Here is a 14,380-nt window from a genome sequence, read left to right as displayed (position 1 = left end):
AATGGGAGTTTGGAAACTCTGCGAGTACCCCTGCTTGAATCCTGAACCTTGGGGCTAGAACTAATGTTGATATTGGGATTGTTGCCCTAGTGTGGGTGTGAAACCATAGGATGAAGTCTCAGACTGGTTACTCTTAGGTTGTCTTGTGAAAGGAGTAGACCTTGCATAACTCCCGATGGGTCCTCCATGGGATGGTTGGAACCTCTGTTGTCGTGTGGGAAATCTTTATTTTGATTCCTTCTTGATGAGCCTCAGTCCGTAAGGCTGCTGTCACACACTCATTCAAATTTCCAAAGGTCATAGGGAAAGTGGACCCAGCATTGAAGGGAGTAAGGGACGGAGGAACTGCTCAATTAAAAGAGGTTGATCGACCGTACCAACATAAACATAGGAAGATAACTCTACAAACTTCATGTAGAATTCATTCACTCACATCCATCATTATCTAGTCATTCTGTGATCTCATCAACCTGTCATTGATCTTAAGCAATCAAATGATCCAATCAAGTCCTCCTATGAGATGGGTTAAAATGTTGTTCTTCGAAAACCCATCTCACAATTTCCTCAAGTCATCCCATCAATTCCACTCATCCTACTTAAGGCTTCTTACTAGTCCGATGCGCTCATTTCCAACTTGGGCACATTAATATTAACATGATACTCCTTAGGTGTTCCCATAATGTTTAAACTCTTCTTTATATGCCTCGACCATCTTTCAGCAACCATGGAATCCTTTCCACTTTTAGACTTAGGCATTTGAATCTGATGGAAGATTTGGAAGTGATTGCTCTGTCGGGCAGCTGGATCCATCTATTTGGCAGGAATGCCTCTTAAAGCCTCAAGAATGGCATTCACAGGGAATGTAACTGGTGAAGAAGGAACCTCAGCCTCAAGGACATCATCTGCAGGCCTTCTCCTTGTTGTCCTTCCTTTCGGAGGCATTTTCTTAGGTCAGTAAATCAAAAGCTAACCAGTTAGTGAGGTATGGATGCTATCTATATACATACGCCTTTTATAGATCAAAATACTTTATTTTAAAATAAATTTAATCTATTTGGTGACACACTACGAGTTATTTGAACCCAGTGCTCTGAAACCATTTTTCTGTCATGCCCCGAGCCCTAGGCCGTGGCAGATTTGTAATATCCATAACTTGGGTGGTCAAATGTCAAACTTTGACCCTCGTTAAAAGTAGTCTTTATAAATGATCATTTAATTTATATTAAATCGTACTATAATTATAAGTTAAAATAATGAAATGACTTCTATAATTATATATAAAAATATTAGTAATAAAAGTATGATCATTTATCATTATACATAAAACAATAATATTCCCACAGTTATGTAATCACCAAATAGTTAAATTTAATAAGTCATAAACACCCAAAATAATACTTAGCATCCACCATTCCTCATCACTAACTATTTCATAGCTCATTTAGATATACCGATCATTAGATTCGAAGTCGAATACTTAAATAATGCTCAAAAGATAAGACAATGACCCGAAATAGAAATAGGCTAAACACACTAGCTCCATCAATAATTCATATTTTCCACGTTCGCGTCACTAGGCTCCTGGAATGGGAGAGATAGGGGGTGAGCTTATAAAGCTCAGTAGGAAAACAACTAATAACATAGGACCCAAAAGTTTAATACAACCCCTGCATGGTTAGCTTTGAAAACAAAACATACTTCATCATGTATAAACCAAAATAGAGAAACCACAAATAATCATAAGAGCATAGCTACAAGTGCACATCACACCGTCCACTAGATCCCTAGTTCCCGTTACCCACCATATAAAATCTGACATCCTACACCGGGTAGCCGGACCTGATAACCATCACAAGGGGGAGGCTCAGAACACTTCTTGTATACAGATGCTAGGTCTTTACACCTATAGGTGAGTGAACACCTGATCTACCTATGACGACACATAGACTAGGTCGTGAAACAACAACGTGCACCAATCATGATCACTATGGCTTTCATCGGTATAACCAAATGCAGGTAAACATGAAAAGAAAGAAACATATTCCCTTTATATTTTAGAAAATTGGGCAGCATAACAATTTGCTTTGAATAAACCCAAAAATCATAATCTGCATAAATAAGTGAACAAAAATATATATTTGGCACTCAGTGCCCTCAGAACAGATCAGAAAACATGCAGGTTTTAGTGTCGCCGGAAAATGCTTCCAAAGGGCGGAGATACCCAAAATTTCGCCGGAGAAAAACGGTGAGTTGACTGAAATGACTTAGTGGGCGACGCTCCTCCCTTCACACTGGTTCCAACGGTGCCACCCACTCACCGAACGGAGGTCTGGGCTCACCGAAAAGTGCGATCAAAGTTTTGACGACGAAACTTTGACTGCTCTGTTCGTGTGCGTCTTAACTCCGATGGCCCTGAGATTTTGGGGATGGGGTTGTCGCCGGCCACTGGTGCTCCAGCGCGTGGCGGCAAAAGGGAACTCCGGCAATGACTTTGTGATACCCCGATGTGGGTTGTTGCAGAGAGAAAAAGAAGAAAAAGTAGAAGAAGAAGAAGAAGGAGAAGTGCTCGGGAAGAAAAAGGAAAGAAAAAGAAAAGAAAAGAAAAAGAAAATCTGACAAATATTAAAATAAGTGGGTCCCACCACTTAAAAAAAATTATTATTATTATTTATTTATTTATTTATTTTTGAGTCTTCACAAAAGACGAGACAAAGGTATTAGTTGATATGTCAAAGTGCAATATCACGCTAAGAGAAATTCTAGCTGTGATGAAAGAAAAATAAATAAATATAGCGTCTCAACAATGAAAATAATATACAATGCAAGACAAAAACACAAAGTTCAAGAAAAGGCATGTAGGTCTTAAAGCAACAATTGATGGGTAAGTTGAGTGAACATAACTATATCGAGTGGCATAGAAGAAAAAAATATACTAATACGGTTCGAGATATATTTTGAGCACATGTAGTTGGAGTTGACTTCCTACATATTTTTCCTCATGTATTAGTCATGGATTTTACTTACAAGACTAAAAGAAGATTTTTTAAGTTACATCAACTGAATATACATCCTCTATTGCCTTTGTTTTTCTTGAGTCGAAACGAGGGAATAATTAAGCATCGACATTAAATGCACTAAAATCTATGATGGACATTGACTTTCTTCCTAATGTAGTTGTCACAGATAGAGAATTAACATTAATCAATACTATTGAAAAGGTCTTTCTTACTACAAAACATCCTTTTTTATCGATATCATATATCTAACAAATGTGTTGTCGGCTAAGTGTAGGAAATTTTTTGAGACAAAAAAAAGTGAGACAATCAATACTATTGAAAATGGCTTTCCTACTGCAAAACAATTGAAAAGGACTTTCCTATTGAATGTGAGATAGATAATTAGCATTAATCAATACTATTGAAAAGGTTTTTTCTATTGCAAAACATCTTTTTATGTCGACATCATATATCTAACAAATGTGTTGACTATCAATTGGAGATATATGAAGACATTTTGGTGAAACCAAATAAAAAATACTAAGTAAAAAAAAGTTTTCGCTCTCTCTCTCGGTTGTCCTTCTTCTCCTTTGAAGTTCTGTCACCGGTAGTGTTCGAGTTCGAAGTGGTGATTGTGGTCTCTTGGTCGTGTTTTCGTTATGGATTCCGATGAGCTAGCCGCGCTTCAATACGCTTTAGATGTTGATATGTCTGATGAAACTATTCAAGGAGATCTTGATGTGAACGTTATCTCTAAGGGGTTAGAGAAGGTCGCTCGTTCTCTTGTTGGATGTATCATTTCGGCACGTAATATACCCCGTGAGGCTGTTTTGATTTCAACTAATAATATGTGGAAGTTAAAGGGGACTTTTGAGGTTGATCTTCTCAAACCCAATCTGTTTCTCTTTAAGTTTGTTCTTGACGACGATCGTCTTCGTGTTCTGAGAGGCGGACCGTGGATAGTGGAGCACTCCTTATTGGTTTTGGCTGAACCAACTGGGATCGGTAACTACTCGGATCTGTGTTTTAATCATGTTTCTTTCTGGATTCAATTGCATAACTTACCGATTTGCTGTCTTTCGACTGAGGTTGGATACGAAGTTGGTGCGCTTATTGGCCCTGTGATTGAGGTGGCGTCTGGGTCGTTTGGTGATCATTTGGGTCGTTTTCTCCGAGTACGGATTTCCATTGACATTACTAAACCCCTTCCCCGTGCCGTTAAGGTTGGTTTAGTCTCTGGTATGGATAAAAATCTTGTTGCTTTGAAATTTGAACATCTCCCGGACCTCTGTTTTAATTGCGGTATTATCGGGCACCCGATTAGAGAATGTAAAGCTAAGGTTTTTAGTATGAATGGAAAACCTTGCTTCAAGTATGGAGAATGGATCAAAGCCTTGCCCTCTGCGAAACATTTTTCCCCGGTTAAACGTTCTCGTGTGGTCGCTCAGAGTGGTTCTGGTTCGGAGCCCTGTGGTGCGACGGCAAGGGCGGATGCTGATCCGGTTTGGAAGGAAAAAGCTCCGACTGGTTGCATGCGCCCACCACGCCTCGATTTACGCCAACATTCAGGGAAGGGGAAGGCTAAGTTTTCGGAACCTGTTGGCACAGCTGTTGCTATCCCGAAAACTTCTCCTTCTAACGGCATTGTTATTGATGAGGATAGTGTACCCGTGATTGACTGTGGCAGAAATTCTATTACTTGAAATGATAATATTAATGGGAAAAAAAATGATTTTGTGGCTCTTAAAAAAGTTATTCCTGAAGATCCTCCTTCTTTATGCCCCTCTATTTGCTCGGGTATACATTCTCTTAATATTGGCAAAAGTTTGACTTCCTCTTTTGTTAGTAGTGTGGACCCTACTGTTGAAAGTCTTCCTTTGGCTTTTAATCCTTTAAATAATATTGATGTTGTGGTGGACTTGAGTGGGGACACTTCCTCACGTAACATTTATTTGCATGGGGAGAAATCATTTATGCATGGGTCTATTCCCATTGAGAAGATAGATGGTGTTCCTATTATTAATTCTCTTAATAATACTGATGCTGGTTTTGACTTGAAAGGGGACCCTTCCTCACGTGCAATTAGTTTGCATGAAGAAATCTCTCACGTACATGAGACTACCCCCTTCGTGATGCCAAACAGTGCAGTCATTTTTGGCTCTAAGTCACAAACCAGCTCTCTCCCTCCTCCTCCCTTTGCCGCTGGAAGCAAGAGACGTATACTCCCTGCCTCTTTTGGAGTTGTCACTGCTTCGCGTAGCCGCCGGGGACGCAAAGCTGGTATCCATACGGGATCCCGTGGTGATCTTTTAGCTGTCCAAAAACCATCTCGTGTGGTCAAAAGAAAATTAAAGAGCCAAGCGGAACCTCAACTCTTGAGCTCTTTGGTTGATGAGGTGTTGGTCCCTCTTTCTGTTGCTTCGGATGTTTTACCGGGAGTGGTTCTACCTCAACGGCGGACCTAGCGGTGGAGCTAGGCCGCCGAGCATTATGAATTGCCTCGTGTGGAACGTTCAAGGTCTAGGCCAGGACCGGACGTTCCAAGCTTTGAGTGGCCACGTTAAGAGTTTGAAGCCAGACTTTATTTTTCTGTCCGAAACTCTTAGTTCACAGTCTCAATTGGAAGTTCTTCGAGTTCGCCTTGGTTTTTGTGGTAAGATTGTTGTTGAGAAAATTGGTCGTAGCGGTGGTCTCTGTCTGATGTGGGGGGACTCCGTTGATGTTGAGCTTATCCAATTCTCTAAGTTTCATATTGACGTGTTTATCCATGTTGTTGGTTCCCCTTCTTGGCGTTTTACGGGGTTGTATGGTCAACCTGATGCTAGCCTTAGGAAGGATTTCTGGCGTTTCTTGGGTATGTTGGCTTCGTCTTATGACGGTCCTTGGTTGTGCGAGGGTGATTTGAACGAAATTATTATTGCTAGTGAGAAAGATGGTGCGGCGTCTAGGCCCAATTACCTCATGAGAAACTTCAAACAAGCTTTATCTGATTGTGATCTTGTTGATTTGGGCTTCTCGGGGCCGAAGTTCACTTGGTGTAATCGGCACAAAGATAGCACGTTCACTCAGGTACGTCTTGATCGCATGCTTGGTAATCCGAAATGGTTCGATTTGTTCCCTTATTTTTCTGTGTCTCATCTTAGCTTTTGGGGTTCTGATCATCGACCTCTTCATGTCCACTTTAATCATACTAATGACGGCGTTAAGGGGAATGTGTTGCTTAAGTCTCGGTTTCATTATGAGACTGCTTGGGAGGAGGATGAGGAATGTGGGAATATTATTTCTTCGGCATGGAATAGTGGTGTGGGGCATAGCTTTGAGACTTTGGCTACTAAAATTGCTAATTTTTCCACAAATCTTGGTCGTTGGAACAATACTGTGTTTAAAAGGCATCATAATAATATTATGAAAAAGCAAAAACAATTAAAAAGTTTGGATGCTTCTCTCTCGGCTGCTAATTTGAAAGATTATGTGTCTCTTGAGAAGGATTTGGATGTGCTTCATTACAAAGAAGAAAAATATTGGGCACCCCGCTCCAAGCAGAATTGGCTCAAGCTGGGTGACCGCAACACTGCGTATTTTCATAAGAGTGCCACTGCTCGGAAAAAAAGAAACTTTATTGGCTCTCTTTTTGATAAGAATGATACTGAAGTGTTCGGTCAAGATAACCTCGCGGGTGTCTTTCAAGACTATTTCCAGTCTATCTTTGAGTCTGATTCTCCTACATGTGCTGATATGGATCCTGTTCTTAATGCTATTGTTCCCAAGGTCACTTCTCGTATGAACGATCAACTGACTAGACCCTATACTGGCGAGGATGTGAGGAAGGCTCTTTTCCAAATGAGCCCTTCTAAAAGTCCTGGCAAGGATGGTATGTCTGCAGGCTTCTATCAGAAATATTGGGATACTGTTGGTCCTGAAGTTAGCGCTGTCTGTCTCCATTTTTTGAATGAGGGTGGGCATATTAAAGGTATCAATTCTACTCTTATCCCAAAAATTGATGATCCTAAACATGCTTCGGATTTTCGTCCTATTAGTTTGTGTAATGTGCTTTACAAGATTATTGCAAAAACTATGACTAATCGTTTACGTGAGATTCTGGGTTCAGTGATTTCTGATGAGCAGAGTGCCTTCCTCCCTGGACGTCTTATCACTGATAATGCTATGATTGGCTTTGAATGTGTCAACCATCTAAAACGGCGTGTTAAAAGTAAAACAGGTGCTTTTGCTCTCAAGCTTGACATGTCTAAAGCCTATGATCGTGTTGAATGGAGGTTCCTATGTAGCCTTATGAGGAAACTGGGCTTTCATGAGAAATGGATCAGTTTAGTTCTGGCTTGTATCTCTTCGGTAGACTATGCTTTTAATCTGAATGGTGAAATATTGGGCAATATTATTCTTGGCAGGGGTCTTTGACAAGGTGATCCTCTGTCACCCTTTCTATTTCTGATCTGTGCTGACAGATTGTCTGCTCTAGTTCAGCGTGATTGTGTGAATGGCTCTCTCTCGGGTCTCTCCTGTGGGCGTACTGGTCCCCAGGTCTCTCATCTCCTTTTTGCTGATGATAGCCTTTTCTTTTTCAAAGCATCTATGTTTGCTTGTCACCGTTTTAAGCAGCTTCTGGATTGGTATGGTAAGGCTTCTGGTCAACTTGTGAATTTTTCTAAGTCTGCCATGTGTTTTAGTTCTCGGATTTGTTCTAGTGATGCTGCTGACATGGCAGCTATTCTGGGTGTCCCTGTGGTTGTTTGCCATGAGAAGTACCTTGGTTTACCCTGTTATGCTGGGCAAAGTAAGAAAGGTCTTTTTCAATCTCTCAAAGATCGTATTTGGAAAAAATTGTTTAGTTGGAAATCTCGGTCCTTCTCTGCTGCTGGGAAAGAGGTGCTTATTAAATCGGTCGTCCAATCTATCCCTGCTTATTCTATGAACTTGTTTAAGCTACCTGCCAGCTTCATTAAAGAAATTCATCGACTCTGTGCTAGATTCTGGTGGGGTGGTAATGTGGAAAAATAGAAGTTACACTGGTGTACTTGGGAGAGACTTTGTTGGCACAAGTCGGATGGAGGAATGGGGTTCAGAGATCTTGCCTTGTTTAATCAAGCTTTGTTAGCTAAGCAGGCCGCAAGACTTTATTCTAATCCGGATTCCCTCGTTGCAAAGGTTATGAAAGCACTCTATTATCCTACATCCATAGTGCTTACTGCCACTAGCTCAAAAAAATCCTCTTTCATCTGGAGATCAATTTTATGGGGTAAAGAGCTTTTTCTTTCTGGGGCTAGGTGGCTTATCAAAGATGGAAATAATGTCTCTGTGTATCATGACCGCTGGATTCCTCGCCGGAATAGTGACAGGTCTTGTTCGGATCATTTTCTTCCTGAAGATGCAATGGTCTCTAGCCTTCTTCTTCCTGATGGTAATTGGAACTCTGTTTTGATCAATGAGGCTTTTAATGTGCAAGAGGCGACTGCTATTCTTTCTATCCCTCACAATCATCTTCCTATTACTGATTGTGTTATATGGCATTTTGAGTCTTCAGTTTTTTATACCGTCAAAAGTGGATATTGGCAGGCCATTCGTTTGTTGGGGATGGGCCAGGCTTCAGGCTCTAATGGAGCTTCGGTGTTATGGACTAAAATCTGGCAATTAAATATTCCTGGGAAAGTGAGGCATTTTTTGTGGAGGAGTGCTAATAACTGGTTGCCTACCTTCTCTAATCTTTGCAGTCGAGGTATACCTGTTGCTTCTTTATGCCCTTTTTGCCTGAAGGGTCCTGAGACTGCAATCCATGCTTTATGGAATTGTGATAGACTGAGTAACTGTAGACACACGGTTGGTAATATTATGCTTGTTCCTCCTTACACTGGTATGGACATTTATGAGTTTTTGTTGAACTGCTTAGATTCTTTATCTGTAGCTGACTTTGGAAAACTCATTGTGTGTTTATGGCGTATTTGGTATCGCCGCAATATCTTTGTTAATGAGAAGACTACGCTCCCTGACCAGATGGTTATTGAATGGAGCTTGGCCTTTATAGATTGTTACTTGAATGCCAATGGTGGTTCTCTCCCCGCCAGTGAGTCCTTGAGGGAAGCTCCGAAAATGCATAGATGGGACAAACCAGTGGAGGGTGTTGTCAAAATCAATTGTGATGCTGGTCTTGACCATGTTGCGAAGAAGGCTGGCGCTGGGGCGGTTTTCCGTGACTTTCATGGCATGGTCCTTGCCTCTAGTACGTGGTCTTGGGATCATTTATTGGACCCTACTATTGCTGAAGCCTTGGCAGTTTACCACAGTATTTTGTTGTGCTCAAGACTTGGGTATCTTACGGTGGTCATTGAATCTGATTGTGCCAATGTGATCCGCGCTATTAATAGTCACAAGATCGAGCATTCTTATCTAGGATATATTATTAGAGATATTCTTGCTTATTGTAATTCCTTTCATAGTATCTCCTTTACTTTTTGTCCTAGGATGGCCAATAGTGTTGCTCACTCTTTGGCTAAGTTTGCTTTATCTCTTTCTAATGATTTTGTTTGGTGGCCTGGATACCCCGAATGTATCAATGTTGTAATTCAGGATGACATTACTTGATCAATATATTTTTTAGGCACTCTTTTTCCTCTTGAGGTTTATCCCATTGGGTTTACTTTTGAGGTTTTAATGAGGCCTTTTTTCTCAAAAAAAAAAAAAAACAAATGTGTTGACTAAGTGTAGGAAATTTTTTGAGACAAAAGAAAAGTGGGATAATTTTCTTTGCAGTTGGAACATACTCACTTTATAATCTTCAGATAGTGAGTTCAATAAGAGACTCAAAGAAATTGAAGAAAAATTTGATATATTTCCACAAGAAATTGATTATGTCAAAGATGTGTGGCTAAATAAATATAAAGAAAAAATTATTTCTGCATGGACAAACACAGCTATGCATTTTGGCACTATTATTACAAATAGGTATATGCGTATTTTAGATTTTATTTGATTGCTAGTGCATTTGGATATAAAATGTTATTTGGTATTATTTAATTTATTAGTTTCAATTCTTTTCTTTATACAGAGTAGAAAGTGCACATTCAAAGTTAAAGAGATGTTTACGCTCATAACAAGGAAATTTTGAGACGTTATGGTCTACAATACATAATTTGCTAGAGTTACAACACACAATGATAAAAGCATCATTTGAGAAAAGTTTGACAATTTTTCAACATAATTTCAAACATATATTATTAAAAAAAAAAAGAGAGATTTCATTTCTAGATGTGCCATTGATTAAGGTATCTCAAGAGTCAAAGAGAGGTGATTGGGTTGGACTTGATATTTATGCTTGTGGGTGTATTATTCGTCACACGCATGGATGGTCATGTGCACATGAGATTAGTGAATATCAATTAGAAGGACGAGCTATTCTCTTATCATGTATAAATCCTTATTGGAGGAGGTTTGACTTCATAAAATCTACTAAACATACAAGTAATGAAATAAGTTGTGATGCGGAGATTGGACTATTTCTTAGACGGTTTCAATAAGTTTATATTCTTACAAAATTACACTTGCAAAGAAAGTTAAGGGAGTTAGTTGAACCATCAATAACTTTTCTTGTTGAACCAGAGGTAAAAATGAATACCATGGTCAACCATCTTCAAAGCTTGATCATTCTACTCATCGAGATTTATCTGCTTTTGAATATGTTTCTACTAAATACGATCAATTGTCTGTTTCTTCTAATTTGAAGATGAAGAATAAAAAAATACATCAAAACATATTACAACATTCACAACCATATAAAAATTAAGTAATTCTCTCCATCTTAAGATAGGCGTGTGATATCTCTCTCTCTCTTCCCATGGCTTGGAAGAAGAAAGGTATATCGAAGCCGGTGGTGATTTCCGATGAGGTGGTGGACGACCTCCCTTCGATCCAAGTTGAGGTACCTGATCTGTTTCTTGATGATGAATTTCATGATCCATGTGATGAGCTGGAGCTGGAACGTGGTGTTGAGTTGAAGCAGGTTGGAAGTGTATCGTTCCTCTCCCACTCCAGTGAGTTGGGCTGAGGACGCTGAGGGTTCTGAATTCCAGAGATCGGCTAAGGAAGTATGGAGTAAGTTTAAGTCGAACCAGGTACTTACGCCCTCTACTCGTCTGAATTATATTGAACCTCTGAAATTGGGTGACCAAGTTGTGGCCCGACTAGACATGGAGGAGGTTGAGACTGAAGCTTCGTTCTGGAAGAATGCGATTGTTTGCATTGTCCTGGGAGCTAACCCACCCTTTAGAGTATTTGAAGGATTTGTCAAGAGAATTTGGGGCAGCTTAGGTGTTGATAAGATAGTGAGAATGCATTCAGGTTTTACCCTTGTTAACTTCAGGGATGAAGCGACCCGGGATCTGATTTTGGAAACGGGGGTTATACACTTTGATAAAAAACCGGTGGTTCTTCGTCCTTGGACACCAGATATGGACTCTATGAGAATGGTCAAGTCGGTACCGGTTTGGATTAGGCTGAATGGTTTGGGTTTGCAATACTGGGGAAAAAATAGTCTCAGTGCTATGGTGAGCACAATTGGGAGACCGATTATGGTGGATAAAGTGATGCAAAGTAGATCGATGGTGAAATATGCGAGGATATTGGTGGATATGGAGATTTCGGATCATCCTCTGAAATCTATTTCTTTTATTAATGAAAGGGATCAATTAACTGAACAATTGGTGGAGTATGAATGGCTTCCCTCTAAGTGTGCTGCCTGCTCGAATTTAGGTCATGTTATGGAAAATTGTAACAAGAACAATGGTTTGAGTTGGAGGAAGAAACCTACTGATGAGAATGGCGCAAAAACAGACAAGAACATATTCAATGCAGAGGAGGAGATTCAACAGCCTTCTGGGTATGTTAGTCCTGCTCCCAGAGCGGGTAATTCATCTAGTATTGGAGAGGAAGAGAGGGCCAATAGTTCTCTAGAGCAAAAGGTTTCAAAGGTTAGTAGTGATGTTCAGATTAACTCAAAAGTTGCTCAGCAAGCTGGAAAAGGGAGTTCTGAGGTTGCAGGAAGCTGGATTACTCCCAAAAGGAGAGGTGCTAGACAAGGGGTGGCAAATGCTCACAAGTCAGATTTAGCTCAGGGCAAGACTATTTCGGGCAATGGATATGCTGTGCTACAAGATTCAGGGATTGGTCATTTGGTTACTAAATCTATCCCAATTAAGTGATGGAAGTTTGTAATATGATAGGGTGGAATGTGAGGGGTATGAATAAAAGAGATAAGCAAAATGCTATTCTTAGTATATGTAAGGAGAATAAGGTTGGTTTTGGAGCTTTCTTTGAGACTAAGTTGAAACATGAGAAAATTAAGGAAGTTTTTGAGAATAATTTTCACAATTGGGATTACTTTTCAAGTCCTATTGTTTCTGGTAGGATCTTAGTTGTTTGGCAAACTAAGTTTGTGAAGGTTGATATCTTGCTTGAAGATCCCCAACTTGTTCATTGTCGGATCAAAGTGAGTGGCCAGCAGGAAATATTTTTCGCTACAGTGGTTTATGGAAGCAATTCTATGGGGGAGAGGAAACATCTTTGGGAGAAATTAGCTAGTATTGGTCAATTAAAGTTTCCTTGGATAATTTTTGGAGACTTTAATGCCATGTTTAGCTACCAAGATAGGAATGGTGGGAGACAAATCCTTGCTAAGGACATAGCTGATGCTCAAGATTGGTTGGCTTTAGGCCAAGTTGAGGAACTTAAATGTGATGGAGCTCTCTATTCGTGGTCGAACAAACAGGAGGCAGGAGACCGTATCTTCTCTAAATTAGATAGAGTTTTTATTAATGATCTGTGGCTGGATGCTTTCCCGAAAACTGAAGCTCGCTTCAAATGGGACTGCATTTCTGATCATAGTTTCTATGTGATTCGTAATCAAGAAGTTAACAAGGTGGGATTTATCCCATTTCGTTTTGGTAACCATTGGATGCAGTATAGAGGCTATAGAGAAGCAGTTCTTCGTTGCTGGAATGCTCCAGTTGTTTCTGGTGGAGGTTTTTGCAAGGTAGTCCAGAAATTGTATCGGGTGAAGCATATTTTGAAAAGGTTCAACAGAGAGGAAGTTGGTGATGTTGTTTTGAGTTATAGGGAGGCTAAGGAGGAATTTAGTAGAGTTCAGGAGGCATTGGCTACTAATCCTTCTGATCTGTCTCTGCATCAATCAGTTACTCAAGCTCAACTCAATGTTTCAATCATGCAGAGCCGTTATGCCAGTTTTCTCAAACAGCAGAGTAAACTTAATTGGATCAAGTTTAGTGATGATAATTCGAGATTTTTTCATGCATTTATGAGAAAGAGAAGAGTTGATAATAGAATTTCTTCCTTCACTATTGGAGGCAAAACAGAAGAAGATTACTCTAAAGTTGTTGAGCACTTTCTTTCTCATTTCAAGAATTTTACGGGGAGGAGAAATTTGGCTTCTATGGAGATTGATAAAAGCTGTATTCTTCAGGGAAACAGATTGTCTCTGGATCTTCAAGTCAGATTACTGAGACCTTTTACCAAGAGTGATGTGAAGAAGGCTCTTTTTAGCATTCACTCCTTCAAAAGTCCTGGTTTGGATGGCTTTGGCTCGGGATTCTTTAAGGGGTTATGGTCAGATATTGGTGATGAAATTACTTCTGCTGTGTTGGATTTCTTTTAGGATGGGTGCTTGCCGAAGGATCTGAATGAAACTGTGATTTCTCTTATTCCTAAGATAGCTGATCCGAGCTCAGACTATCGTCCTATTGCGTGTTGTAACACTCTCTATAAGTGTATATCGAAGATGATTTGCTCTAGACTTTCGGAAGTGCTTCCCTTCCTTGTTCATAGTAATCAAGGAGCTTTTATAAAAAATAGAGTTCTAGCTCATAATATTATGATATTCCAAGATCTCCTCAAAGGGTACACTAGAAAGAATATTTCAGCTAGATGTTTAATGAAGATCGATCTGAGTAAGGCTTATGACACAGTTGATTGGCATTTTGTGGAGGAGTTGCTTAAACATCTTTGTTTCCCCTCTAGATTTATTGGCTGGATTCTAGTTTGCTTAAAAGGTACCAGCTACAATCTGTAAATGAATGGGAGAATTCAGGGCTCTTTCAAAGGGGAAAAAGGCCTTCGGCAAGGGGACCCCATGTCTCCTCTCTTGTTTGTGCTCATTATGGAGTACCTTACTCGATTATTAGCGCATTACTCTGACAAAAAAGGCTTTGGTTATCATCCTTTGTGTAAACATCTTAGGATGACTAACCTTTGTTTTGCAGATGATTTGATTATCTTTTGTAAAGGTAATGTCAGTTCAGTGAGTAAGATTCATGAAGCTTTCTCTGCGTTTTGTGATTCTACTGGGCTTTCTGCGAATAAATCTA

At 39.9% G+C, this 14,380-nt stretch overlaps 1 protein-coding gene across 1 annotated transcript; it reads left to right on the top strand.

The window, feature by feature from the left end:
• The first annotated feature begins 10,839 nt into the window (after positions 1–10,839).
• On the top strand, positions 10,840–12,202 carry LOC133815054 (uncharacterized). Its single transcript, XM_062247941.1, has 2 exons — positions 10,840–11,004; positions 11,075–12,202. The coding sequence occupies exons 1-2, from the start codon at positions 10,840–10,842 to the stop codon at positions 12,200–12,202; spliced, it is 1,293 nt and encodes a 430-aa protein (XP_062103925.1).
• The last annotated feature ends 2,178 nt before the right edge of the window (positions 12,203–14,380 follow it).

This window comes from Humulus lupulus, chromosome 2 (assembly GCF_963169125.1).
Source record: "Humulus lupulus chromosome 2, drHumLupu1.1, whole genome shotgun sequence".
Taxonomy (NCBI): Eukaryota; Viridiplantae; Streptophyta; class Magnoliopsida; order Rosales; family Cannabaceae; genus Humulus; species Humulus lupulus.
This window is presented reverse-complemented; position numbering and strand designations above follow the sequence as displayed.